Here is a 24,240-nt window from a genome sequence, read left to right as displayed (position 1 = left end):
AAACCAGGGCATAAAATCCAGTTTCTCTATTTTAATCCATTACATTTGAAATCTTTAAAAACAATAGCTTAAAATAATGTTCGAGAATTAACCTTAATTATAACAACAACAAAAAAAGTTCCAAGGCAAACATTTGTGTCAGGCCATTATTCCAGCCGCTGTGAGCAGACACAGCACAAGAGAATAGCTCAGATCAATGGTTCTTGAAGTGTGGCCCGTGGATTAACACCTGCACCACTGGGAATCTAAAAGTGCAAACTCCAGACTGACTGACTAAGAACCTCTGCAGGTAAGTCCAATAGTGTATTTTAACAAGTCTTGTGATGCATGCTGAAGTTTGAGAACCACAGAATACTTCAAATTTACTATGGTCTAGCTGTAAATCTGTACATGACAAATTACCGTAGTTGTGGGCTGTTGCATTCCTTACTAAGGTAAGTCATTACTCCTCTCTCACGAGACCACATACCACAGTTACAGCTTATAGTACATAGTTAGTGTAAGTGTTAGTCACTCAGTCGTGCCTGACTCTCTGCGACCCCATGGACTGCAGCCCACCAGGCTTCTCTGTCCGTGAGATTTTCCAGGCAAGGATACTGGAGAGGTTGTAATTTAAATGCTCAAAAAACACAGGCCGAGAAATGACTAAATAATGCATTATTTGGCTCTAGTATCTTTGCTGATTTATGTGTGAAGAGGCCACAGAGCATCAAGGAAAATTTTAAATCGTCTCTGATCTTAACTAGGATGGATAACCCATGAGGGAAGGTGCTGGGAACATCTCACAATTTCCTTCAAGGTCTTGCTAAATTAAGGCAGACTTTATCAAACAGAGGAGGGAGGGAAAGAATACAGACAAAAAGTACGATGGCATGAAAGAAGAAGGCATGTTTAAGGATAACCAGCTCCGAGACGTGATAAAGTACAGGGTTCACAAGTGGGGAGTCCGAAATTCTCTCATACTATCAATAAATACACAGTTGCTGCTGCTGCTACGTCACTTCAGTCGTGTCCGACTCTGTGTGACCCCATAGACGGAAGCCCACCAGGCTCCCCCGTCCCTGGGATTCTCCAGGCAAGAACACTGGAGTGGGTTGCCATTTCCTTCTCCAATGTGTGAAAGTGAAAAGTGAAAGTGAAGTCGCTCAGTCGCGTCCGACCCCCAGCGACCCCACGGACTGCAGCCTACCAGGCTCCTCCATCCATGGGATTTTCTAGGCAAGAGTACTGGAGTGGCTTGCCATTGCCTTCTCCGATAAATACACAGTAGCTAAGGTCAAAATGGCTGTTATCATCCATGCTAGCTGGTTAGAATACCCAAAAGAACCATATACATCAAGAAATGGTACTCCTGAAAACATCCCTCTAAGGATGACAAAATGCGTTTCAAATTATTTTATACTATTTTCTTGGTTAGGACAGACAGACAATTCTTAAAGAGCAGTGTCTGGACTAAAAAAAAATAAATACAATAAAGGACATACTGAGATCAGCTTTACGGATATTAAATGCTGAGCACTAGTAACACTTAATTTTGCATTATACAGATATTTGTATTTCCACAGAAACCCTTTATGAAGAACATATTAACTGCGTTAGCTCAAATGAGGCAATTTTAAAAATGTTTATGAATTGCATGAATTCTTCATGTACATTAATTTAAAGGTTGGCGAGTAACAAAATCAATTTAGTGGTCTTGAAAAAGTCAGAATCAACTAAGGATATTAAAATAAAATATAAAGTAAATTTGGATTATGACCAGTTTGTTGGTTTTTTTTTAATAAAAAGCATACGACAAAATACCTGAGTGCAACACAGAGTCAGGTTAACTTTGCTCAATTACGCATAAACATGAACATGTACTGATTTGTACATGTTCCAATTTGTACTAACTCCTTCCATGGTTCATGGTCAAAATGTTTGATAAGCACAGTTCAAGACATCCAATCACTGGCTAAATTTCAACTCACCTTATTATACCAGGCAGAAACAATGAGTTTTTCTTCATAATCACGGAATTTTGCTACTTTACATTCACTCTGGAAAAAGACAGGAGGACTATTTAAAATCCCAGAAATAAACCCAATCTGCTGAAAATGGATCCCTTTTTCATTATGCTTATGATCAAGAGAATGTGAAGAATGTGCTGGGAGGCACATACTGCAGACAAAATGTAAAGCTGAATCACGGAGAGGATATGCCCAACACTTTTAGGGAAGAGAGTCGGACACGACTGAGCTGAACTGAACTGAAGACTGACTAATAAACTGAGGAACTTCACTGGGAGCACAGATACTGAACAACAACAAAACTATCTAGAGAAAAAAGTAACCACTGGCTTCAGTGACAAAACAGAGCTGCGCCTGTGGAGGAGTCAAAACAAAGGAGAAAAGGGATGTGGGCAAAACTAACCCAAATGATCTTTTACAATGTCCTGTAAAGCTTAGGCATCAAGTTGTTCTGTCTCAGTCCTTGGTGACTGTACACCTAGACTGGCTGTGGCCCTATCTGTTTGCCACCCTAGAGACTGACATTCATTTCTTAATTATTCTAGTACAGCGGATTTTGTAATTTTGTTGAGCATCAGATACAGCTGACTCACATAAAATGTTATAATCTAAAACATCTGAATGTTCCTACAGATGCTCGTGAAACAAACAGTGTACAGGAAACAAAGGAGGTAAGATGCTCTTCTGGATTCACATGCACTCCAGGAGGACTGCCCAAGGAGGATGCAGATAGAATAACCTCTGCTATAAACACTAGCTTTCTCCGCTTTACTTCTGCATCCATAAATTAAAAGTCCATATGCAGGGGCTTAACTGAAGATTTCCTCAGAGCCCTGTATTAGAGGCATGGCTTTATCATCACAGCTGTTAGGGAGCTGCATGTCAAGCAACGACACTGGTGTACTCGGCTCACTGGCTTTCACTGGGAAGTGAATAATCAGAGCGACTTAAGAGTTCAACAATCATTCAGTTCAAGTCCCATTACTTTACAGATGAAGAGACTGACGATTAGAAAGGAAGGTGATAACCTTAACATACATTAACACTAAAGCTGTAACCTTGGCCTCTGATTGATATGATACTGAATGCTGCGGGTACAGAGATATAAGATACAGCCCCTGTCCTCAAGACACACTAACACACGTCAAAATGAAAGATGCTATTATGGAATGAATTCATGAGTTCAAAGTACATGGAGTCACTATGGAGAGATCACTAACTGTGCCTAAGATATATATGGAGAGCTTTATAAGAGGAGATATTGAAACTGGATCCTGAAGAATGAATAATATTTCTCCTGAGAGACGCCTCTATCCAATGCCTTTTACAATGCCTGATATGGCCTGGACAAGCATTTACAGCAAGTGCCACCATAACGCTGGTGTACACGCTGGATATTTAAGTCTTCAAGTCTTTAAATATTTTTACCACACTCTATCTAATGGCTCAGAAATACTGTGAAGAAAATGATAAATGAATATACTTCCCTAAAACATAACCTTCCCAGTTGACTTACAGGGAGAAGAAAAGGGAAGAAGAATCTGGTTAACTGAGTACAGTACCTTTTTAAAAAGACCAGCTTTCTTTTCTTTTTTTAAAAAAAAATGAACTCTCATCCATCCTTTGACATTTTAAAAGGAGCATGACAGCAGAACTCTTCTAGAAAGAAGGACCAGCTATATGCCTGGCTGTTACAGACGGAGAGACGTACAATGCGGCGGGGTACACAGCTTGGAAAGGCCCATCTTGTGGGCTAGTGAAATGCTTTGTAATAACCATACTGAGTGCTAAAATGTGCTACTCTTCTAAGTTCTTGTGAAACATGATCATTAATGGAAAATGCTGACAGCAGTTAATTATCAGGATTATACAGAATTAAGAGGAGATGTATGCATATGGAAATTTTACCTCCAGAATCTCAATTCTTCTCTCTTTCTCTGCCAACTGCTTTCTAAGTAGCATTATTTCAGCTGATGCTGGATTTAATTTGGGATCTAAAGTTTTTATTACCTGTTTAAAGGAAAAAAAAACAACAAATCTCTTATGTTTACTTTTTCAAATACTGAAATATGAACAGTCTATAAAATCAGTGTAAATAAAGTGGAACATTATCCAGAAAGTGATCCAAGAGTTAACTGTAGCTTATTTTACAGTCTAACTTGAATAATAAAAATAACATTCTAAAGAAATTCAATATTAAAAATGTGAAGATACACATCCCCAAATCAAATTTCCTTTCTTCAAGACACAGTACTCAGAAATAGTTACTTAGCTTTATAAAGCTTTGAGTACTGAAGCCTTGAAATAACCCTTTTAAACATTTATCTGACTTAAATCAGATAAATTAAAACTTTTTTAAAGTTTAATTAAAATGAATTCAATGATTATACAATCTGCTGAATGTACACGGTTAAGAGTAACAAAAATTTCTTAGCAATAATCTTTTTTATCCCCATTATCTAGTTAAATGTAATTCAATACATAAGATCAATATAATAGATATTGATGATTTTGTATGTAAATTCTAGAGTACTCAATTATAGCTATGTAAATTACTACAAGTTGAGTAAAAACAAAGTTTGATCAGATATTGCTCAGAGTGAACTAAACTAGGTGGTCACCTAGTTTAGGTGTTTTCCTACTATGGTGGAAAATCAACTCAAATACCAGGTGTAAATTACAAGCAAAAACAAGTTTCCAATAATAAAGTCATTTGTTTAATCTAATTACAAAACTATTTTAAAGGATTTAAAATCTACTGAAATTCCAATACTTTGGCCACCTGATGCGAAGAACTGACTCATTGGAAAAGACCCTGATGCTGGGAAAGACTGAAGGCAGGAGAAGGGGACGACAGTGGATGAGATGGTTGGATGGCATCACTGACTTGATGGTCATGAGTTTGAGCAAGCTCCAGGAGTTGGTGATGGACAGTGAAGCCTGGTGTGCTGCAGTGAATGGGGTTGCAAATAGTTGGACACGACTAAGCGACTGAACTGAAAATTTAATGAATTCAGAAAATTTCATCTATGTTTACAGAAGTTAAGGAAAAAAAGACTAGAAGATAATAATCCCTAAAAATTGCTGTGGTTCATTCAAAACAATTTACTGAGCACTAAATGCAGCAGGCACTATGGCAGATGGAACTACAACAGTTCACCAGAGTCAGGGGACACTCCCATATGAAGTACATATTATAAAAGCAGACATATTAGTGTTTAAATCACAATTTATTACAAAAAACACATAATAGTTTGTTGCCTCTAAGTGCTAAAAGTATGGCTGTGACTTTTTATATTTTCTGAGTTTTCTATTATATGCACATGGTACTACTTTAACCTCTGCCCTGAAGTATCATAAGGGTAAAAATCAAAATCATATTTACCAAAAAAGCAGCTGTTTTTTAAATGACAATATTTGATGATGGTAAGAACATGGGATTCATCATCACTGCTTCGTCTAAGTAGTTATAATACTTTTGGAATATCATTTCAAGCATTTTAACAATGTTCTTATACTTTGACCTAATGATTTTGTTTGATAAACCTAGGAATGAGATTAAGACAATAAACCAAAATAAGGGGAAAAAATTTTTATATAAATATGCTGCCTGTAGCCTTATCTTTAGGAGCAAAAAAGAAAAAGACATGGAAACAAAATTTTTCCAACAACAGGACGTCGACTAGGTAAACTATGATATATCCACTCAACTGAAAGAATATTACCTAGCGAGTCTTTTGTTTTGTAGTCTGCTTCATACGCAAAGTGTCTTCTTTGCTGCTGCATTCCCAGTACTTAGCATAACATTAAATATTAAATTACATCTATATAACATGAGAACATTAAGTTTAAAAATACAAATCATATGTGTTATGATCATACAAAGCAAGTGTGTGTTTGTATTATGGTAAACAATCACAGAGATAATTGGCATTGAAAAAAATGCACTGTTAAGAAAATATACCAAAAGGTTATGAGCAGTTGTCTCTGGGAACCTTACACTATATTTTCACTGAAAGCATTTATACTTTTGTAACAGAGACACTGAACTGTGGCAGTCTGCCTGGATGTTTCACAAGCCTGCCTCCCTAGAAGTTGTGAGCAGCCACGTGCCTGAGTTCTGCCCAATGAAATGAGAGGGAAGTGGTTTACACCTGATCCACTGAGTATCTCCCATGCAATCTTGGCTGTCTTCCCCAATCCACAGTTGGACAATGTCAAGTGAATCTGAGAACTCCATACTGAAGAAGGCTGAGCCTCCGTCAGCTTGGGACTCTGCATGATTGCGTGGAGTAGAGCCCCTCCCACACTGATCAAGAAGTAAACTTCCACCTTGTTAAGCCTTGAGGTCATGGGGTTTACCTGTTGCTGCAGGTACAATAACATTCTTTGAAAATACTTACAGTTGATGAAGAAAATATATTCATGGAAACAAAAGATTTTATGAAAATAGTACTTACAAATATTTAAGAAAAAGTATGAAATAAGGAAAAGAATAGTCTGGTGGACAGTAGACTACTTTAGCTGTCTAATATAGACAATGCTAGAACAGTTTAAACAAGTTTCAAAGCTCAGTTTTCATAAAGGCAAACGATGCACATGAGTTTGGGTGAACTCCAGAGTCGGTGATGGACAGGGAGGCCTGGTGTGCTGCGATTCGTGGGGTTGTAAAGAGTCAGACACGACTGAGCGACTGAACTGAACTGAAAGATTACATTACTTACAATAGTCATTTTCTCCAGTGAGGTTACTACAACATTTAAACTGTCCCTATGAAGTCATGTGCAGTTATTGCACCTGTTTCTATTTACTGAATAAAAGAAGAGGATTTCATGCAGAGCCTTAAAATACTGCTAATATGTCTGCCCTGCAAATAGGAACCTGACTGGCAAGGCAGGGTGGTAAGGAGCAAAGCAATGTGACATAGATCCATGATGGGGGGTATGGACCCCATTAGAACCCGAGTCACAAAGACTAAAATGCTGGAAGACAAGCCACTCACATTTCTTGCCTTCTCTAAGTACATTTTGTATCTTTCCTCCATTGCTTTCATATCTTCATCTTTCTTCTGAAGAGCAGCTTCAAGCTCATTGATCTTTTGTACTATTGTTGGAAAAAAAGAGAGACGTGACCAATTTGAAATACTCCCTCACATAAAAAGAGTACATGTATTTTCTAAAGACTGATAAAAGAGAACTTAAAAGAGAAACCTTTTATTCCTTCTTTATAGTGAATTCTTCTCTAAAACTTTTGAACTATACCCAAGACATCCCTGTTCAGTATGTATTATTTTTTCTTAAAAATATAAATAATCTGCGTTACCAAGCTACTTTTCTCCTTTCTAGCAAGTATTTCAATGAGAAAATACAGCTTATAATTTAAGCACAACCATTACAAAATAAAATGTTCTTTCTGCATATTTGAAGTTCACTTTAATCTGATTACAAATCTTATTTACACTTCCATATTACTAATTTTATTATATTTTACAATGTTTGATACTCCTATATATCATTCATTTTATAGATTTACTTTTTGCTTTAAGATATAATCATTTATTAATTAAATTATTGAAAATTATTAATGATTTTTATTTGGAATATATTTATCTTTGCATTGCCCAAAGACTTATACACACAGTTCTAGCATCCTTCAACTAAAAAGGCAAGTCTTTAGATAAAGTCTGATTCAGGTTCTTACAAATACCCACCATTCTGGTTTACATCTGGCTGGAGGTCTTCAATGAGCTCTTGTTTCTTCTGTAGTTCTTCATGGACCTCTGTTAGTTTTTCCCTAAGTAATGGAAAGAGCATGGAGGTCTGGAGCCAGAGAGACCTAAGGATGAAAACTGCTTTCTGCCATATAACATCTGTGGACTATGGACAAGTCACTTTCTGATTCATAGTTTCCTTATCTGTGAAATGGTAATAATACCTGGCAAGTATTCTAAGGGTTGGTTGTGAGGATGTAAACTGCCTGACACATGGTGAATGGCAAAAATTTTAGTTTTTTTCCCCCAGCCACCCTAACTTTTCTAAGAAAGTTAAAATAAATATTTTACAGGCTAAACATCCCACATTGCCTAGCAGGCTACAATGGGGTCGCAAAGAGTTGGACATGACTGAGAGACTAACACTTTCACTTTTCCTTTCCACATAATCTGGTTATGACAGTTGTCTATTTTGTAAATTCTTCAAATGACACCAGCAATGGAAGAGTGTAGGAGTCTGGGATCATGAGCAGGCAGGCTAACTCTTTTACCATGTTTTTCTTTCACATTTTAGTGACAGTGCTGAACATTCAATTGCATCAGGGTTTTTACTTTTTATAAACAAAATCAGAAAAGGGTATTAATAACCTTTTAAAATAAAATCCTTCCCCTCTCACATTTGAAATGAAGTATCAGTTTTACTTACATATGAGCTTCCAACTTCTGCTTTAGTTTGCTGGACTATAAAAAGTAGAAAAAGCTGCTGTAAGATAACTATTGTGACAAAGGTAAGTTTTCCAGACATCAAAATCTCTTTACCTCCTTTTAAAGATGGATTATATAAAATAATGTTTTTAAACTTTTATTTCTAATAACATACTTTCAAAACATAAAATTTTAGGTATATTTTTACATCAAAGAAGATAGGAAAGAGAACAGAAAATTAAATTAGGAATAGTGCAAGAGTAGAAAGAAAAATGCTTCATATTTCTAAATTGAAAGTAAAATTTGAACTTGAAGAAAAATAGCAAATGCAAGCTGAATGTGATATATTGAAGAGTATCAAACATTTAAACATCTAAAGAATTATCCATCTAAAATATAAAATTTAAGATTTTAGACCTTCACTGAAGAACAGACTTAAAAAACTATATCATCTCTATAATAAAACCTTACTATTAAATGCAAGCACTTCTAATAATAACATCAAAATGAAGCAACTGGATTTTGTTAAAAAATTTTTTTAAACACAAAATTTCCTCTTTAAAAGAACAGGAATTTAAGTGGCAATAGTAGTTCTGTATCATCTACCAAATAGATTGAAAAGTTTTAAATATATAATCTGAAATGTATTTTTGATACCAATAATTTTTATTTGTTTTTGGCCAAACCACACAGCATGCAGTGTCTTAATTTCCTGACCAGGAACTGAACCTGTGCCCTTTGCAGTGGAAATGTGGAGTCTTAACCACTGGACCACCAGTAAAGTACTCCAATAAATTTTTTATAGTGATAAATTTAAAATCTTTAAAACACAGAGATCCAAAATGTACTACCCCAAAATGATCCCATTTAAAAAATATTCTCTACTGTGGCTTAACAAAATTTGTATTAGAGAGGTACAATACCGTATATATGCACATATGAGATGCCGCCATGCATGAGACGATTTCTATTTTCCAAGCCCCCAGGGAAGAAAGAGAAAATCATATAAAGCATATAAAAGACAGAAAGGAAACTCAACCCCTTCAATCTTCCTTTTCATCTTATTTACTCTCACTCCATAGTTTTCTCCCCCATCAATACAGGTATGTCACCTAACATTCTATCCAACCAAAATCTAACACACCCTTCCTTTTTGTCGTTGTTGTTTTAGTTAAATACATTCTCTCTCGACTATTACTTCTTTTTCTCTCTGCACAGAAATCAAACTAGGGAAACACTGCTATGCCTACTCAGTTACACTGTTTGATGTCTTTTAGGTTCTCTTATCTCTACACCCTCACAATTATTGACCATAAAAACCACTAGAAATGGCAAGGCCATGAGTCTGTATGAAAGGAGGGAAGAATTAAAGGGCAATGTACTTCAAGACTGCTTTAAGACTTCTGTCCTTTGGAGGCTGGTGTGACCTACTATTTCCTGAGTGCTCTTTTGGTAGAAATCCCTTTCTCACTCTCTCTTTTCCTCAATTCTGACTACTAATTACTCTTATTAGGGTTTTTCTCAGGCCAGTCCTGTTGGGATCCCAGTACTACTGCGAAGGTTCAATTGTAGCATGCTATCAACCAGGAATTACATGAATCTAAGGGGTACTATTGAAGAACAGCAGATACAAATCACTTTCCAATCCATATTACCGATTTATAGGCTCCAAATTGGCAAAGTCACTGCATCTGTTATGCAGATATATACGGTATTTAAGGGCACTCCCCAATGAGAAGGGTAGCATTTTCAAATATAAGATTAATTTGGGCATCAGGACCAATTACAGAGAGTCCATACACAACAGAAGTATCATAACTTTTAAGTTACTTACACTTTCACCTTCAGACTTAGAGCCTTGTTCTTGTAAAGACTTCTGGAGGTCCTCAATCTGCTGCTGCAACTCTCGGATTCGCTCTTTGCTCAGCCTATTATAAGATGGGTTACATGTATTTATTTGTACTGAAAGTCAAAGCAGTTAAGGATTCGTGCATGTGTGCTAAATTGCTTCAATCGTGTCCAACTCTTTGTGACCCTATGAACTACAGTCTGCCAGGCTCCTCTGTCCATTGGGATTCTCCAGGCAAGAAAACTGGAGAGGGTTGCCATGCTCCCCGCCAGGTGATCTTCCCCATCCAGGGATCAACCCCACTTCTCCTGCACTGCAGGAGGATTCTTTATCTGCTGAGCCTCCAGGGAAGCCAGGTGCATTTATGCAATTTAACTCATAGAGTATGAGAGACGCCCATGCATTTAATAGCAACAACCAAAGCTGAACAACTACCTGTGGGTAGATACAATATATGGTATACGTTCAAGGAAATATTCTTTTAAAAAATATATTTTTATCCCAAAAGCATATATGCCCGCATTTAAAAGTTTAAGGTACATAATGAGTCAGTGGAAAAAGCATAACATTTCTGCAGTGATCACTGGAATAAAAATTAGAAAACTAGCTCAGTTTTCCTTCAGTTGTATTTTTAATGAATGGAAACTAGGTTTCTGTTTCTTGTTTCAGATTTCCTAGGGTACTGCAAGAAAAGGAAGGCCACCATTTTCCAACCATTTCTTCATGACATGAAAGAGACTGGCACTAGCAACTAGTGCAGCTTTTTAACTTGGCAAAATCTCATTCTTTAAAACCCTGCTTAATCGTCACCTCTACTGAAGTTACCAGTAAAACAGTTAGTATCTGTCTTTCTCTTCATATGTACGTATATGACAAAACACCCCCTGTCCACTATAATACTACATTTTTCCTTTGTTATATATATTACATAACATAATAATTACCTAATCACATGTCTACCTTCCTATATTAAAAGCTAAAACTTAGCATCTCCAGTGCTGATACTGAATTATATAAATTAGCAATATTTAATGGTCTCTTCGGGTTTCCCTTGTGGCTCAGCTGGTAAAGAATCTGCCTGCAATGCAGGAGACCTGGGTTTGACCCCTGGGTTGGGAAGATCCCCTGGAGTAGGGAAAGGCTACCCACTCCAGTATTCTGGTCTGGAAAATTCCATGGCCTGTATAGCCCATGGGGTCACAAAGAGTTGGACATGACTGAGTGAATTTCAATAGTCTCTTCAAGGAGCTAAAATGCTATTTTTCTTTTAACTACAGTTGATATAATAGTACACATACAGGTTGGCAGACAAGGTTCAAGTGTCTAAAATGCCTAGTGATCTCTCAGATCCAATAAAGGTATGTCAAACAAATCCAAATACTTTTATTGCCAGTACGCTATTTATAAGAGGCTGGATAGCAATACTGATAACAGCACAAACTCTGAAGTCTGACTGACAGAAGATTCAAAGGCAGGATCCAGAACTCACTGGCTGTGTGATTTGGGTAAGTTTCTTAACATCCTTGCACCCTCAATTTCTTTGTTCATAAAATGAGATTATCATAGTTACCACTTCATAGAGTTATTGTAAGAATTTCATGAGTTAATATCAAAAAGAGCTTAGAAGTTCCCTAGGAAGGACCACATGTTGGTGTTATAGTATAGTCACTATGTCATGTCTGACTCTTCGCGACCCCATGAAATGTGACCCTGCCAGGTTCCTCTGTTCATGAGATTTCCCAGTCAAGAATACTGGAGTAGGTAGCCATTCCTTCTCCAAGAGATCTTCCCAACCCAAGGTTCGAATCCACATCTCCCGCTTTGGTAGGTGGGTTCTTTACCAATGAGCCACCAGGAAAGCCCAAGCACCACCTAAACATTAGTTTTTAAAAATATTTATAAATTTTAAGCACTTCACTGGTATCAAACAAGTATACCATTTGTTTTAAACATATTACCTGTAATCTTTATTACAACCTGCAAATAGGTGCCATCTCCAATTTATATCTGAGGATACTAAGTGTGAATTTAAGTAAATGCCCAGTTAAGTAAAGGTGGCATTCAAATTTGATTCCACAATCTATGTACCATCTGTGCACCGGACTCCAGTTGAAAACCAGACTGCAAACTGCTTAACAAAGTCTGCTAAAAATAATGGGTAGTGAGAGATGAAAAAAACAAAAACCGAAACTTCCACAAATCCTAATTATTTGAACTACAATGACATCTTCCACTTTTGTGAATCACGATTCTGTGGCTAGGTAATTAAATGGCCATGACTATCAATTACGAAGGAGTATATCAGTCACCTCTGCTCGGTTTCCAGTTCATTCATCTTGCGGTGCTTCTGTTCCAGCTGCTCCTGAAGTTCCTCAATACGCTCATTCTCAGTACCTTCCTGCTGTAATCGAAGCATCTTATTTTCATGTTGCAGTCGAATGAACACCTCCCTGATGTTAAAAATCAAAATTTCTTTTTAAATTTTTAAATATAACAGTTTAAAAAATGCTTTACCTTTTAAAAAAGAAAATTTCTATCTACTCAATAGCTGTCATTTTGAAATGTTACTAAAGCTTCTAAAAGTTTTTCTTTAAAAAAAAAAAAGTACACTCTAACACTATGTCTAAAAAACTAAATTTTTATTTATTTATTTTTTAATTTATTTTATTGGAGGCAAATTACCTTACATTAATATATTGGTTGGTTTTGCCATACATTGACATGAATCCGCCCTGGGTATACATGTGTTCTCTTTCTTGAACCCCCCTCCCACCTCCCTCTTCCCCATATCCTCCCTCCATATCATCCCCGTGCACCAGCCCCAAACATCCTGTATCATGCGTCGAACCTGGACTGGTCACTTATGATAATATACATGCTACAATGCCGTTCTCCCCAATCATCCCACCTTCACCCTCTCCCACAGAGTCCCAAAGACTGTTCTATATGCCTATGTCTCTTTTGCAGTCTCGTATACAAGGTTCAGGTTACCATCTTTCTAAATTCCATATATATGCGTTAGTATACTGTATTGATGTTTTGCTTTCTGGCTTACTTCACTCTGTATAATTGGCTCCAATTTCATCCACCTCATTAAAACTGATTCAAATGCATTCTTTTTGATGGCTGAGAAATACTCCATTGTGTATATGTACCAAAGCTTTCTTATCCATTCATCTGCAGATGGACATCTAGGTTGCTTCCATGTCCTGGCTATTATAAACAGTGCTGCAATGAACATTGGAGTACATGTGTCTCTTTCAATTCTGGTTTCCTCGGTGTGTATGCCCAGGAGTGCGATTGCTGGATCACATGGCAGTTCTATTTCCAGTTTTTTGAGGAATCTCCACACTATTCTCCATAGTGGCTGTACTAGTTTGCATTCCCACCAACAGTGTAAGAGGGTTCCCTTTACTCCACACTCTCTCCAGCATTTATTGCATGTAGACTTTTGGATAGCAGCCATTCTGACTGGTGTGAAATGGTATCTCATTATGGTTTGATTTGCATCTCTCTGATTATAAGGGATGTTGAGCATTTTTTCATGTGTTTGTTAGCCATCTTTATGTCTTCTTTGGAGAAATATCTGTTTAGTTCTTTGGCCCATTTTTTGATTGGGTCACTTAGTTTTCTGGAATTGAGCTGCAGGAGCTGCTTGTATATTTTGGAGATTAATCCTTTATCAGTTTCTTCATTTGCTATTATTTTCTCCCATTCTGAAGGCTGTCTTTTCACCTTGCTTAGAGTTTCTTTTGCTGTGCAGAAGCTTTTGATTTTAATTAGGTCCCATTTGTTTATTTTTGCTTTTATTTCCAATATTCTGGGAGGTGGGTCTTGGAGGATCCTGCTGTGATTTATGTCAGAGAGTGTTTTGCCTACGTTCTCCTCTAGGAGTTTTATAGTATCTGGTCTTACATTTAGCTCTCTAATCCATTTTGAGTTTATTTTGGTGTATGGTGTTAGGAAGTGTTCTAGTTTCATTCTTTTACAAGTGGCTGACCAGTTTTCCCAGCACCACTTGTTAAAGAGACTGTCTTTTCTCCATTTTATATTCTTGCCTCCTTTGTCGAAGATAAGGTGTCCATAGGTGCGTGGGTTTATCTCTGGGCTTTCTATTTTGTTCCATTGATCTATATTTCTGTCTTTACGCCAGTACCATACTGTCTTGATGACTGTGGCTTTGTAGTAGAGCCTGAAGTCTGGCAGGTTAATTCCTCCAGTTCCATTTTCTTCTTCAAGAATGCTTTGGCTATTCGAGGTTTTCTGTATTTCCATACAAACTGTGAGATTATTTGTTCTAATAAAATTTCTGTGAAAAATATCGTTGGTAGCTTGATAGGGATTGCATTGAATGTATAAATTACTTTGGGTAGTATACTCATTTTCACAATATTTATTCTTCCAATCCACGAAAACAGTATATTTCTCCATCTATTAGTGTCCTCTTTGATTACTTTCACTACTGTTTTATAGTTTTCTATGTACAAGTCTTTTGTTTCCTTAGGTAGATATATTCCTAAGTATTTAATTCTTTTCGTTGCAACAGTGAATGGAATAGTTTCCTTAATTTCTCTATTTTCTCATTATTAGTGCATAGGAATGCAAGGGATTTCTATGTGTGGATTTTATATCCTGCAACTTTACTGTATTCATTGATTAGCTCTAGTAGTTTTCTGGTAGAGTCTTTAGGGTTTTCTGTGTAGAGGATAATGTCATCAGCGAACAGTGAAAGTTTTACTTCTTCTTTTCCAATTTGTATTCCTTTTATGTCTTTTTCTGCTCTGATTGCTGTAGCCAAAACTTCCAGAACTATGTTGAATCGTAGTGGTGAGAGTGGGCACCCTTTTCTTGTTCCTGACTTTAGGGGAAATGCTTTCAGTTTTTCACCATTGAGGATAATGTTTGCTGTGGGTTTGTCGTATATAGCTTTTATTATGTTGAGATATGTCCCTTCTATTCCCACTTTCTGGAGAGTTTTTATCATAAATGGATGTTGTATTTTGTCAAAGGCTTTCTCTGCATCTATTGAGATAATCATATGATTTTTATTTTTCAGTTTGTTAATGTGGTGTATTACGGTGATTGATTTGCAGATATTGAAGAATCCTTGCATTCCTGGGATAAATCCCACTTGGTCATGATGTATGACCTTCTTAATGTGTTGTTGGATTCTGATTGCTAGAATTTTGTTAAGGATTTTTGCATCTATGTTCATCAGTGATATTGGCCTGTAGTTTTCTTTTTTGTGGGATCTTTACCACGTTTTGGGATTAGGGTGATGGTGGCCTCATAGAATGAGTTTGGAAGTTTTCCTTCCTCAGCAATTTTCTGAAAGAGTTTGAGTAGAATAGGTGGTAGCTCTTCACTACATTTTTGGTAGAATTCAGCTGTGAAGCTGTCTGGACCTGGGCTTTTCTTTGCTGGAAGCTTTCCGATTACTTCCTCTATTTCCGTGCTTGTGATGGGTCTGTTCAGATTTTCTATTTCTTCCTGGTTCAGTTTTGGCAAGGTGTACTTTTCTAGGAATTTGTCCATTTCTTTCAAGTTATTTATTTTATTGCCATATAATTGCTGATAATATTCTCTAATAATCCTTTGTATTTCTGTGTTGTCAGTTGTGATTTCTCCATTTTCATTTCTAATTTTATTGATTTGGTTCTTCTCCCTTTCTTTCTTGATGAGTCTGGATAGTGGTTTGTCAATTTTATTTACCTTCTCAAAGAACCAGCTTTTGGCTTTGTTGATTTTTGCTATGGTCTCTTTTGTTTCTTTTACATTTATCTCTGCCCTAATATTTATAATTTCTTTCCTTCTGCTAACCCTGGTGTTCTTCATTTCTTCCTTTTCTAGTTTCTTTAGATGTAGAGTTAGGTTATTTAGTTGACATTTTTCTTGTTTCTTGAGGTGTGCCTGTATTGCTATGAACTTCCCCCTTAGCACTGCTTTTACAGTGTCCCAGAGGTTTTAGGTTGTTGTGTTTTCATTTTCATTCATTTCTATGCATATTTTAATTTCTCTTTTGATTTCTTCTATGATTTGTTCATTATTCAGCAGCGTGTTGTTCAGCCTCCATATGTTCCATTTTTAATGGTTTTTCTCCCATAATTGAGATCTAATCTTACTGCATTGTGGTCAGAAAAGATGCTTGGAATGATTTCAATTTTTTTGAATTTACCAAGGCTAGATTTATGGCCCAGGATGTGATCTATCCTGGAAAAGGTTCCGTGTGCGCTTGAGAAAAAGGTGAAATTCATTGTTTGGGGTGAAATGTCCTATAGATATCTATTAGGTCTAACTGGTCTATTGTATCATTTAAAGTTTGTGTTTCCTTGTTAATTTTCTGTTTAGTTGATCTATCCATAGATGTAAGTGGGGTATTAAAGTCTCCCACTATTATTGTGTTATTGTTAATTTCCCCTTTCATACTTGTTAGTAATTGTCTTACATATTGCAGTGCTCCTATGTTGGGTGCATAAATATTTATAATTGTTATATCTTCTTCTTGGATTGATCCTTTGATCATTATGTAGTTTCCTTCTTTGTCTCTTTTCACAGCCTTTGTTTTAAAATATATTTTATCTGATATGAGTATTGCTACTCCTGCTTTCTTTTGGTCTCTATTTGCCTGGAATATCTTTTTCCAGCCCTTCACTTTCAGTCTGTATGTGTCCCTCGCTTTGAGGTGGGTCTCTTGTAGACAACATATATGGGGGTCTTGTTTTTGTATCCATTCAGCCAGCCTTTGTCTTTTGGTTGGGGCATTCAACCCATTTACTTTCAAGGTGATTATTGATAAGTATGATCCCGTTGCCATTTTCATTATTGTTTGGGGTTCAAGTTTATATACCCTTTCTGTGTTTCCAGTCTAGAGAAGATCCTTTAGTATTTGTTGGAGAGCTGGTTTGGTGATGCTGAATTCTCTCAGCTTTTGCTTGTCTGTAAAGCTTTTGATTTCTCCTTCATATTTGAATGAGATCCTTGCTGGGTACAGTAATCTGGGCTGTAGGTTATTTTCTTTCATCACTTTAAGTATGTCTTGCCATTCCCTCCTGGCCTGTAGAGTTTCTGCTGAAAGATCAGCTGTTATCCTTATGGGGATCCCCTTGTGTGTTATTTGTTGTTTTTCCCTTGCTGCTTTTAATATTTTTTCTTTGTGTTTGATCTTTGTTAATTTGATTAATATGTGCCTTGGGGTATTTCACCTTGGGTTTATCCTGTTAGGGACTCTCTGTGTTTCTTGGACTTGGGTGATTATTTCCTTCCCCATTTTAGGGTAATTTTCAACTATTATCTCCTCAAGTATTTTCTCATGGTCTTTCTTTTTGTCTTCTTCTTCTGGGACTCCTATGATTCGAATGTTGGGGCGTTTAATAGTGTCCCATATGTCTTTAATATTGTCCTCAATTTTTTTTATTCTTTTTTCTTTTTCCAACTCTGTTTCATTTATTTCTACAATTCTATCTTCTAGCTCGCTTATCCTGTCTTCTGCTTCCGTTATTCTACTGTTTGTGCCCTCGAGAGTGTTTCTGATCTCATCTATTGTATTATTCATTGTATATTGACTCTTTTATTTCCTCTAATTCCTTACTGAACATTTCTTCCATCTTCTCAATCCTTTTCTCCAGTTTATTTATCTGTAACTCCATTTTGCTTTCCAGATTTCGAATCATTTTCACAATTAAAATTCGAAATTCTTTATCGGGTAGGTTCCGTATATCTTCCTCTTTTGTTTGTGTTGGTGGGCATTTATCCTGTTCCTTTATTTGTTGGGTATTTCTCTGCCTCTTCATCTTGCTTATATTGCTGTGTTCGGGGTGGCCTTTCCATCTTCTGACAGTCTGTGGAGTTCTCTTTATTATGTAGTTACCTCGTTGTGTGTGGGGTTGGATGGGTGACTTGTCAAGGTTCCCTGGTTAAGGAAGCTTGGGTCGATGTTCTGGTGGGTGGAGCTGGATTTCTTCCCTCTGGAGTGCAATGAAGTGTCCAGTAATGAGTTTGAGATGTCCGTGGGTTTGGGGTGGCTTTGGGCAGCCTGTATATTGAAGCTCAGTGCTATTCTCCTGTGTTGCTGGATAGCTTGCGTAGTATGTCTTTCACTGAAACTTGTTGACCCTTGGGTGGTGCCTGGTTTCAGTGTATGTATGGAGGCCTTTGATGAGTACCTATCAATTAATGTTCTCTGGAACCGGAGATCTCTGGTGTTCTCAGGATTTGGCCTTAAGCCTCTGCCTCTGGTTTTCAGTCTTATTCTTGCAGGAGGCTCAAGGCTTCTCCCTCTTCTGTTTTCTGGTCTCCTCAGTGTCTAATTCCCGTCCTGACACCAGGATGCGGTGGTGGACACTTTTTTTTTTCCCCCGGCTCTCCTATTCAGTCCTGCTATAGGGAGGGAGGAACAGCTAACAAATATCCCTGGCGTCTGTGGAGAGTGCTCGCAGTGTCTCAGCTACACTGGGAATGCTCCCGCTCGAGGCATGTGTGCTTTCCCTGTTTATGATGCTTAGGCTTTAGTTTGCTCTGCTGCAAGCTGTCCGCAGGTGGCGCTGGGCTGCATGCACTTCCCAGGTCTGAGCGGCTCAGGTTCAGGTCCTCGGGTACTCGACGAAGGCGCAGACTTGGCTGGGCCTGCGTTTTGTGCCTTCCCTGGTCCGAGCAGCTCAGGTGACCAGGCATTTGGCGAGCGCGGTCGCTGTGACTTATCGCCTTCCCGGTCCCTGCCGCTCGGTTTTCTGGGAGTACAACCGGCGCACTTTCTCAGGCAGATATCGACCGGCCCAAACCCAAGAAGTCCTGGCCAGCAAGGAAGCCTGCCTGCAGCTTGGCACGGGAAGCCTCTCTGGGGCCGCGGCTGCCCCTGCCCAGGCGCGGGCTGCCCTCCCCACCCGCGTCGGTGGGGGCTGGGGGATGGGCCGCCCGCTGCAGGCTCGCTCCGCTCCGCGCCCGGTTCTGTGGGCGGGGCTGGCTTGGGGCTTTTTCACAGGCTTTTTCCAGCCCTCTCGCCCTTCAGCTGCAACCTCTGCTCTGGTATCTTAAGTTCCAGCCCTCAGTTTGCCCTGGGGCGTTCAAGCCTGGTTCTCCCTCTAAGCGCAGAACAGTACATTTTTAAAGGTACAAGATTATAGATCAATAAATGTTTATTATGCAACTCTCTAAGAGATAATATGAATTATTTTTCTTTTACAATTTAGAAACTATCCGCATTAAAGTAATATACAGCACATCCTTAGAAAACATATGAAGAAGAAAAAGCAATAGACTTAAGAAATTAGTCTGCCTAAAAATTTTAAATATACTTTTATGCTAATGACTATCTTTAGAATTTTGTTTCTAGAAAATATTTTATTAAAGGTATATATACCTATATTTTTTTAAAAAATGAAAATGATACGAATGGTGTTAACTTAAAAATAATGCTCTACTACCCGCTGCCCTCCTAAATCCTATTACCCAAAAGCAACTAATTTCAATTAATCTCAATTTCTGTTCTTCTGAATGCCAGCATGATAACTTTAAAAATATAGGCTCATAGGACTATTTTTAAATGATTAATACCACTGGATATTACTAACTGAAAAGTGCAAGTTAGTTTCCAGCCCAGCTTGTAAGGAGCTCTATCGTAACAGCAAAAAACTGAACAACTTATAAAAACTATGCAAAATGAAAGAATTCAACCACAAAAGGCCTCATATGGTATGATTCCATAAATATGAAGTGTCTGTAATAAGCACATCCACAGAGATAAAGAGTAGATTACTGGTTACCTGGAGCTGGCATTGGAATGCAGGCAGGTCTGGGTATCTTTTGGGGAGGATGAAAATGTTCTAGAATTAGATAGCAATGATGGGTGCACAACTGTGTGGCTACCAAGAAGTACCAGACTGCACATTTGTAAATGCATGAATTATATCTCAGTAATAAATAAAGAGTAGGATGTGAAGTAATTAATAAGTAAAACTGTTGCCACAAAAAGGAAAAGACGACCATAAAAATACCAGATAAGTTAAATACCTAGAAGTAAACACAGCAATAAAATACCAAAATAAAAGTTGGGTCAAGAGGAACCTCTAAAATGTGTATTTTAACTCTGGCTTACTCGTCCTGCAATTGACAGATTGTCTCTTACTTTGTTTTACTGCTGGGAATTTGAAAACTATGTATTATAAAGGTTTTCCAGAGTTTAAGAAAGGAAATTCCTGTCCATTAAATAACTGTCATTTTAAAATGATACCAAAGAGTTTAAGGATAGAAAAATAAGTTCTACACAATCAAGGCCATATTACAAAAAACCAGCATATGTTATTCAGCTAGTAAGTGAAATTTTATTTCTGGTAAATTTTTAAACTGCTACAATAGCAGTAACAATATGATTTAGAAAGTATAAGCAGATGAGACAAAGTATTTTCAAGTTCTATGACTCATAAAGTGAAAAATAAAGGCTTAGAAAATTATGAAAGTAATTCACATTTCTAATATTAAGTATGGGTTGTCAATTGATAAAAACAAATTTACCTATATTCCACTGGCATAATCTCAGCAGCAAGATTCTCATAACTTTTTGTAGCAGATGCATCTAAACAATATCAGCAACAAAAAAATAGATTAACGTCTCAGCATATCTACCATTAAAAAACCTTTTCTAAATGCAACAAAATCCACCTGCTTGGTTTAGGTGATCCTGTTGTACTTGGGAACATCGAAGCTCTTCATTTGTTTCTTTCAGAGTGTCACGCTGTTCTATTAGTCTCTAAAAAAGAATTATTTATATAAGCAAAATATTTAATTCTGCCCAAAATCAATGTACTTTATACTTAAGATAATTTACCTTAATATGTTAATCTGATAATTGTTCCCTACTTAATTAAAAATGACAACGTTTTAGTTTTAGTGTTAAGGGGTAATTTTCTCCTGCATAAATCACATAAATAACAAGACTTTATACAACACAAAGCTTGTGATTTTCCCACTAGATAGCTTATCTTTGAACCAAATGAATGTAATTATACAACAGTACAAAAAGGTAACTGTAGAGTAATAAAAGCGTATGGACTTTGGAGGCAAACAGAGCGTGGCTTGAATTCAGTTTTACATTTCCAGTTGTATTATTTAAGGCAAGCTACTGACTCTTTGGCTTTAGATCTTTATCATCAAAGTAGAGATACTGATTCATAAGCCCCTGAAAGGTTTTCTGAGTAGTGAATGAGGAGAAGTTTGCCTAATATCTAGAATACAGTCTAGTGTGTAAGAGATGCGAGAGACTTGTTATTTCCTTCTATTACTGTAAACAACACATTGGAAGTATGAATCTGTAAAAAACTATCTCCCACGGATAGTATGCTAGGACTTCATGTCATTAGCTATTTTATTTTACTTGACTGGATGCTGAACTGGATAAAGCACAAGCTTCAATCAATATTGCCGGGAGAAGTATCAATAACCTCAGATATGCGGTAACACCACCCTTGTGGCAGAAATCGAAGAGGAACTAAAGAGCCTCTTCATGAAGGTGAAAGAGGAGAGTGAAAAAGCTGGCTTAAAACTCAACATTTAAAAACAGAAGATTCTGGCATCCAGTCCCATCACTTCATGCAAATAGATGGGGAAATAATGGAAACAGTGAAAGACTATTTTCTCAGGCTCCAAAATCACTGCAGATGGTGACTGCAGTCACGAAAGTAAAAGATGCTTGCTCCTTGGAAGAAAAGCTATGACAAACCTAGACAGCATATTAAAAAACAGAGACATTATTTTACTGACAAAGGTCCATATAGTCAAAGCTATGGTTTTTCCAATAGTCATGTATGATTGTGAGAGTTGGACCATAAAGAAGGCTGAGTGCCAAAGAATTGATGCTTTTCAACTGTAGTGTTGGAGAAAACACTTGCAGAGTCCCTTGGACTGGAAGGAGATCCAAACAGTCCATCCTAAAGGAAATCAGGCTGGAATATTCATTGGAAGGACTAATGCTGAAGCTGAAGCTCCAATACTATGGTCACCTGATGTGAAGAACTGACTCACTGGAAAAGACCCCGATCCTGGGAAATATTGAAGGCAGGAGGAGAAGGGGACAACAGAGGATGAAATGGTTGGATGGCATCACCTACTCAATGGACATAAGTTTGAGCGAGCTCCAGAAGTGGGTGACAGACAGGGAAGCCTGGCGTGCTCCAGTGCATGGGGTTGCAAAAAGTTGTACACGACTGAGCCACTGAACTGAACTCATTTTATTTTACAGCTGACAGTCAATGACAAATTTCTACACTCTGAAAAAAAAGCTCAGGTTTAAACCTTTTTCCCAGAACCTGAAAAGTAACATAAAATCATACTTTAAATGTTGCTATATTTCAAATCAATCAATAAAACCCTACTAGGTCCATTATGTGGCTCAAATCAACTTAGCAGTAAATTGGTAACTGATTCCAAGGGTCCTTAGGCCAGTGTCTACAGATGTTCTAGGGATCTCTGAACACTGTAAATTATAACTACAGTCAGGCATCAGGACCCCTATAAATCTGTTCCTTCATAAATGCAATGTGAACACTTGCAATTTGTCAAAATCAACTTTTCAAAAAGTCTGAAGATTAACCAAAGGTCTGCCATGATCTGAGGAGTGCTTATTAAAGAAAATGTGCTAAACCTCAGAACACTGAGCTTTTTGTTCTTTTAACTATCCTGATTACTATCACCTTCTCCCCAACCCTGGAGAAGCCTTGAGTAGCTTTGAAAAGCAGAGATTGCCACCACCTGGAGAGGCTGACTAGCTATGAAACTCTTATTAAAAAAAAAGAAAAAGAAAACTATCACTATTTGGTCTGTCGAGCAGCACCTTGGAGAAGTCCCAATCATGCTTTTCACTATTTGAGCTAATTTGGTGCTTGCTATGCCGGAAAATATTCCTTAGGCATCTGTATAAAACAATCATCAGCAATTGCTTTCATTATAGCTGCTGAAGGCAAGATGCCAGTTAAGGCAAACAAGACTCTTGCCAAAAACTTACAAGGAAGAGCTGAGAACAAGATATCCCTAGCGGACATTAAAAAGTCCTAACATATTCCTGGAGATCCAGGAGGTCAGCTATGTACAGAGCTGTGTGCATGCCCAGAAATAACCTGAGAGGACCCCAGGTCTCAGCTCTGGATAAACCTGAAGCCCTGTGCAAACAGGAAATAAAGGCAATGGCAGAGTTTTAAACTTCCTAAGAACTGAAGATGTTTTCCAAAATAAATACACATTGAGTCCTTGGGCAAAGATTGGGAGATCTACGGAAATAGCTGACAAATCATTAACTGATCTCAGTGATTACTGAGCAGATAATTCAGGGGCTGCACATTACAAAGAAAAAAAAAAACTTTATAGAATTAGCCCAAAAGAGTCACTAAAAAAACAGCAAAAGCAAAAAACCGTGAGGTTGGGGGGAAATCTGATTTCCAGAGTTGAAACACATTATTATTTTAAAGGTCATATTTTCAACAAAAAAACAAGACATGCAAATAAATAGAGAAATTCCTACACAGGGGAAAAAAACAGACCAGTTAACAGAAAGAGTCAGTGAGATGACACTAGTGGGTGGACATACTAGACAAAGACTCTCAGTTCAGTTCAGTTCAGTCGCTCAGTCGTGTCCAACTCTCCGCGACCCCATGAACCACAGCATGCCAGGCCTCCCTGTCCATCACCAACTCCCGGAGTTCACTCAAACTCATGTCCACAGAGTCGGTGATGCCATCCAGCCATCTCATTCTCTGTTGTCCCCTACTCCTCCCGCCCCCAACCTTTCCCAGCATCAGAGTCTTTTCCAGTGAGTCAACTCGTCACATGAGGTGGCCAAACTACTGGAGTTTCAGCTTTAGCATCAGTCCTTCCAATGAACACCCAGGATTGATCTCCTTTAGAATGGACTGGTTGGATCTCCTTGAGGTACAAGGGACTCTCAAGAGTCTTCTCCAACACCACAGTTCAAAAGCATCAATTCT

The 24,240-nt window shown here is 37.6% G+C and overlaps 1 protein-coding gene across 1 annotated transcript in view; it reads right to left on the bottom strand.

Annotated features, from left to right (window-relative positions):
- Positions 1–24,240, bottom strand: part of HOOK1 (hook microtubule tethering protein 1) — a 71,081-nt gene that overhangs the window by 2,585 nt on the left and 44,256 nt on the right. The window contains exons 13-21 of the mRNA XM_055402022.2: positions 20,927–21,014; positions 20,780–20,840; positions 12,583–12,723; positions 10,259–10,352; positions 8,426–8,460; positions 7,720–7,802; positions 7,012–7,112; positions 3,918–4,019; positions 1,971–2,039 (exon numbers count right to left, since the gene is read on the bottom strand). Of these exons, the coding sequence (XP_055257997.2) occupies positions 1,971–2,039; positions 3,918–4,019; positions 7,012–7,112; positions 7,720–7,802; positions 8,426–8,460; positions 10,259–10,352; positions 12,583–12,723; positions 20,780–20,840; positions 20,927–21,014 (774 nt within the window). The remainder of the gene's footprint in view (positions 1–1,970; positions 2,040–3,917; positions 4,020–7,011; positions 7,113–7,719; positions 7,803–8,425; positions 8,461–10,258; positions 10,353–12,582; positions 12,724–20,779; positions 20,841–20,926; positions 21,015–24,240) is intronic.

The sequence above is a fragment of the Moschus berezovskii genome, chromosome 4, assembly GCF_049115385.1.
Source record: "Moschus berezovskii isolate FMDL1 chromosome 4, NW_MosBer_1.0, whole genome shotgun sequence".
NCBI lineage: Eukaryota > Metazoa > Chordata > Mammalia > Artiodactyla > Moschidae > Moschus > Moschus berezovskii.
Note: the sequence above shows the minus strand (reverse complement) of the source record. Positions and strands in the feature narration are given on the sequence as shown.